The 6,000-nt window shown below is 41.1% G+C and overlaps 1 protein-coding gene across 3 annotated transcripts in view; it reads right to left on the bottom strand.

Moving 5' to 3' along the window:
- Positions 1-2,452: 2,452 nt before the first annotated feature.
- The window catches only part of vegfc (vascular endothelial growth factor c), a 96,178-nt gene continuing 92,630 nt past the window's right edge, over positions 2,453-6,000 (bottom strand). For 2 of the 3 annotated variants that reach the window (XM_068321562.1, XM_068321564.1), the window contains exon 7: positions 2,453-3,161. In XM_068321562.1, coding sequence (XP_068177663.1) covers positions 3,053-3,161 — 109 coding nt within the window. In that variant the 3' untranslated portion in view covers positions 2,453-3,052. Of the gene's footprint in view, positions 3,162-3,253; positions 3,313-6,000 lie in introns of all 3 variants that reach the window. The other variant, XM_068321563.1, reaches the window with a different exon arrangement.

Here is a 6,000-nt window from a genome sequence, read left to right as displayed (position 1 = left end):
GCTCTAACATACTTCTCTGCCACTCCAGACTTCCTCATACAATACCACAGTTCCTCTCTGGGCACCCTGTCGTAAGCTTTCTCCATATCTACAAAAACACAATGCAGCTCCCTCTGGCCTTCTCTGTACTTCTCTATCAACATTCTCAAAGCAAATACTGCATCTGTAGTACTCTTTTTTGGCATGAAACCATACTGCTGCTCACAAATGTTCACTTTTGCCCTAAGTCTAGCTTCCACTACTCACTCCCATAACTTCATTGTATGGCTCATCAGCTTTATTCCTCTGTAGTTGCCACAACTCTGCACATCTCCCTTGTTCTTAAAAATGGGCACCAGCACACTTCTCCTCCATTCCTCAGGCATCTTCTCACTTTCTAAGATCCTGTTGAACAACCCAGTCAGAAACTCTACTGCCACCTCTCCTAGACACTTCCAAACCTCTACAGGTATATCATCAGGGCCGACTGCCTTTCCACTCTTTATCCTCTTCAATGCCCTCCTCACTTCATCCTGACTAATCTTTGCTACATCCTGTTCCACAACAGTCACCTCTTCTAGTCTTTGTCTCTCTCATTTTCCACGTTCATCAGCTCTTCAAAGTACTCTTTCCATCTTCCCATCACACTACTGGCCCCTGTCAATAGACTTCCATCCCTATCTTTAATCACCCTAACCTGCTGCACGTCCTTCCCATCTCTATCTCTCTGTCTTGCCAACCGGTATAGATAAGTCTCTCCCTCCTTACTGTCCAACCTAGCATACAAGTCATCATAAGCTTCTTGTTTGGCCTTTGCTACCTCTACCTTCACCTTACGTTGCATCTGTCTACTCTCCTCAGTCCTCTCAGTGTCCAACTTCTTCTTAGCTAACCTCTTTCTCTGTATACACTCCTGTACCTCCTCATTCCACCACCAAGTCTCCTTATCTACTTTCCTTCCAGATGACACACCAAGTACTCTCTTACCTGTCTCCCTGATCACATTAGCCATAGTTGTCCAGTCATCTGGAAGCACCTCCTGACCACCCAGAGCCTGTCTTAACTCCCTCCTGAAAGTCATGCAACACTATTCCTTTTTCAGCTTCCACCATTTCGTCTTCTGCTCTGCCTTTGCCCTCTTGATCTTCCTCACCACCAGAGTCATCCTACACACCACCATCCTATGCTGTTTGGCTACACTCTCACCTACCACCACTTAGCAGTCACTGATCTCTTTCAGGTTACACCGTCTACACAAGATGTAGTCTACCTGTGTGCTCCTACCGCCACTCTTATAGGTCACTCTATGTTCCTGCCTCTTCTGGAAGAAAGTATTCACTACAGCCATTTCGATCCTTTTTGCAAAGTCAACTACCATCTGTCCTTCTGCGTTCCTCTCTTGGATACCAAACCTGCCCAACACATCCTCATCACCTCTGTTTTCTGCACCAACATGTCCATTGAAGTCTGCTCCAATGACAACTCTCTCACTTCTAGGCATGCTCTGCATCACTTCATCAAAGTCTGACCAGAATTTCTCCTTCTCCTCCAGCTCACATCCTACCTGTGGAGCATACCCGCTAACAACATTGAACATTACACCTTCTATTTCTAGCTTCAGTCTCATCACTCTATCCGACACTCTTTTTACCTCCAGGACATTCCGAACAAACTCCTCCTTCAAGATAACTCCTACTCCATTTCTCTTCCCATCTATACCATGGTAGAACAACTTGAACCCTGCTCCTAAACTTCTAGCCTTGCTACCTTTCCACCTGGTCTCTTGTACACACAGTATGTCTACCTTCCTTCTCTGCATCATGTCAACCAACTCTCTACCTTTTCCTGTCATAGTTCCAACATTCAACGTCCCTACTCTTAGTCCTATACTCTTGGTGTTACTCTTCTCTTTCTTCGAGCGAACGCACTTTCCTCCTCTCCTTCTTCGACCAACAGTAATCCAATTTCCACCAGCGCCCTGTAGGTCAACAGTGCCGATGGTGGTCGTTGTTAACCCGGGCCTCGACCAATCCGGTATGGAAGTCATAGGTTTGATTCACATCTTTGATTTGGCAAACGTTTTACGCCGGATGCCCTTCCTGACGCAACACTCTGTATTTATCCGAGCTTGGGACCGGCACAATAAGACACTGGCTTGTGTCCTCTTGCGGGTACATTTTCACCGGGGAAGCAAACTACAGATCAGTATCTTTCTTAAGGATATTATGGCAGGTTTACTGCAGTGGACAAATCTTCACCAACCATTCTACCGCCATGGAAGGATGTATGGAGGCATGGTTGGATTGATAGAGAGACTGACACATTCTTTTCGTATAAATCCCGCTACAGCTGTCTTTGTTAAATGATGAGATCCTTCACACTTCAATCTTAAAACTTAATGTAAAATATCATTTTGGATAAAAATAAATCTATGAATTGAAATAAATAAAAAAAAACCCAGGGTGCTGTAAATGTAGAAAATGCAGTTTTAATAGAAACACAGATTTGAACTTTTACATTTGCTTTGAAGTAGAGAGTCAACCACTACCAGAACAGATAATGTAATCAAGCAGTATGCAGTGTCCAGTATACTTTATGTTAGACATACACGACCCATGTTAAAAAAAAAATTGATCACAGTTTATTTTCATCAAAAAAGATTGGATTTGCAATTAACAGAAAAAATAACATTTTAATAAATTATATAATGAATATCTGATGTAAAAATACTGTAAAAGAAATTACCCAAAATATTTTCAAAAATAATTACTAAAACAATGTCATAAAATGACAACTTTTTAACTCCCTTTGTCTTTCAGTTCCTCCATCTCGTTCAGGCCTCCATTCAGATATAATCCAATTAAAATGTCCTCATCACCAGGTCAGTGAATCACACAAGTCTTCCCATCTGCATTTCAATTATTTAAGTTTCCATATGCTCGTGAGGCACACTTAGCTGCCATCACAACTGATGGGGATACTCACGATCAGCAGGTCTAAAGGGTAGGTGAGAAATTCTCCTTCATAAGTTTGTTATCTATTGGTTAGCCTGTCTGAGGCCATCAGCTAATGGTTAGTCCAGCCGTCTCCAGTGTGATGGTACGCAGCGACACACTTCTTCACTGAAGGAGAAACCTGGTTCACACCGTCGCCTCCTGAAGTCACAGGGAGCCCTGAGACAGCTATAATAAAACAGGTAAACAGACAATTACCTTCTTCTAGAAAATGAGACAATCGATAATTATCTCATCTTTAGCCACTTATCTTCAGTCACCGGTTTAAGTTTGAGCCTATCCCAGCTGACTGCAGGGCACAGGTCAGGTACTGTAGAGTCTGAAGAAGTTGCCAATTTATCACAGATCAATATATTTCATTTTGATATTTCTTATTTTAAAGGTTTCTGTTTGGGAAATGGGAGGGGGTTACTCATTATTATCACCAATTTGCTGCTGGGGACATTTTTGTTTTGTGTACAATAAAGAGTATGATCCTGACCAGCTCCTTTTTTAAAGACGACTTTGTACATCTTCTGTTGTGATTAATGTTATACAAATAAAAGTGACTTGCTTTGGCTTGTCAACAATAGGACTGTTGCTGTTTTTGCTGTTGGTTGTTGGCATTTGATCATAATAGTAATAATCATAGAAATTTACATTTTGACTTTGATATGCAAATTAAAAATAACTGTCTTCAGCTTAATAACTGATGAAATAAACACCTGGAGATTTCTTATTTAATTAACATTTCAAAATTAATAACCAGTTCTGTAAGTCCATTTTTTTATCCGTACCCAAAATGAATGACTAAATGGCCTTATCTTCTGAATCAACCTAACTTGATACATAAATGGCATTTATCAAAAAGAAAAAATCTTGCTGATGCACATGTCATGTAACAGTAACCATACATACACAGTATGGACATTTTGTAGATTTTTCATGACAATCAACCTTTTGTTGTTTTTTATTTTCTCTTAAAATGCTTCTATTTGTTTTTTATGTATTAAAATTCTAATGCATTTAAGCATTCAAGTTAGATTTTGATATTACTACAAACTCTGTATAAATGTACATGAATGTTTAAAAAAGTATAACATAAATACATGAAATACCTGCATAAAAGGAACTTTTAAATCAAACCGACCTGAAATATTGAAACTTTAGCAACAATTTCCAACCCATCTACATCTTATTGCATTTGTTTGATTGCAATGCATTAGTAGAAACATTGATTGTAAAGATCTGGAGTCAATATGAAATGTGACAGATTATGGTCAGATCTTGTGTCTGACAAATCAACGTTAATTCATAGTCTACAAATATTACATGTTAGATGTAGACCATTGTTTCCCTATAGCTTGCTGGCTATCAGAAATGATAAACACTACTACAAATGATTGAGAACCACTGCTGCCATACAAACACTAACAGATTTGGATTTCATGCACTAAAATCTATCACCTTTATCAGTTTTCAGTTTGATTTACAGCTTACGTTTGAACCACCAGAGTTTTCGCCAAAGTAATAATCCAAAGAATTGTTTTACAATTTGCTTCTGTATACCCACCTCTGGTTGATCCCAGCCCAAAGTCAAGGCATTAATGTTCAGACTTTAAATGATAGAAGGGCATGCAAGACTGCATTGCATGAAAGAAACTGTCATTTATATAGAAAAACGGATTGTGTGGCTGGCGTGTTATTGCTACTATACTTTGCTGGCAGCACAGGGTCTAACTGTGGATGACACCCTGTGCATTTATTCATGGTTACTTACAGATCTGTGAAGTAATAATAAAACACAGACAGACTTCCTGTTAAACCCACACTCAAAGTCACATGGATCCCAGACACTAGATTCCTTCTGTTGTGTTACACACATAAATCACTCTCAAATCAGGTCACAAAAAGTCACCATTGGACAGATTGGATGTATGTATGTGTATGTGTGTGTTTCCTTTTGTACAGGGAAAGGAAATGGTTAAGTGACAGCTAGCAGAAGTCATTAGCACTTTGAGGTCTTGTATTACACACTGGGTTCACTACAATAACCACTGCCGGAAGGCTTTCCTCTTGTTAAATACATTAGTGTCTAGAGTACTTGTTCCATTTCACAAATGGACAACAATACAGCTTCCACCCACAGCATTCAAAAGCAAAGTTATAGCGTTCTTCATAGAGCAACACCTGCATCCAAAAAGACTTTAGTGTAACATAACTTTATTTGTGTTTTCCGAACTTCTCACACGTGATGTTACCAACTTGCTCGTAGGTGTGAATGTGTAGGTCTGCTTACATGGTGCACTAGCGTCATACCTGGAGTGTACCCTGCCTCACGCCCCCAGTCAAATGTGATAGGCTATGCCAGAACACATCTTTGGGGAGCTTTGATCTTCTGGGTTTTATCATCACATGTAAATCATAATGTAAATAATAAATAACATGAAATATTCATTAAGAAAATATCTTTAGACATCCATCCATCCATCCATTTTCTGCCGCTGTATCTGCCGCAGCAGGTCATGGGGAGCTGGAGCCTATCCCAGCTGGCATGGGGCGTGAGGCGGGGACACTCCGGGCATGATGCCAGTGCGCCGTTGAGCCACACACAAAGACAGACAACCACACACACACACACACACTCACTCCTACGGGCAATTTGGGACCGGCCGATTAACCTGAAGCGCATTCTTTTGGAGGTTGGAGGAAGCTGGAGAGCTGGGAGAGAACCCATGCAGACATGGAGAGAGTATGCAAACTCTGCACAGAGCCGGACTCTAACCCGAAACCGGTGTGTTGCGAGGCGACAGCGCTACCCACTGCACCACCGTGCCTCTTTAGACATAATACATTAATAAATATTGAAAACAAGGGTGGTGCAGTGGGTAGCACTGTCGCCGCACAGCAAGGCAGTATCTGGTTTACGTCCCGCTCTGGCCGGAGTTTGTAGGCTCTCCCCATGTCTGCGTGGGTTCTCTACGGGTTGTCTGGCTTCCTTCCACCTCCAAAAACACGCGCTTCGGGT

Source organism: Antennarius striatus, chromosome 8, assembly GCF_040054535.1.
Source record: "Antennarius striatus isolate MH-2024 chromosome 8, ASM4005453v1, whole genome shotgun sequence".
In the NCBI taxonomy this organism is placed as follows: domain Eukaryota; kingdom Metazoa; phylum Chordata; class Actinopteri; order Lophiiformes; family Antennariidae; genus Antennarius; species Antennarius striatus.
This window is presented reverse-complemented; position numbering and strand designations above follow the sequence as displayed.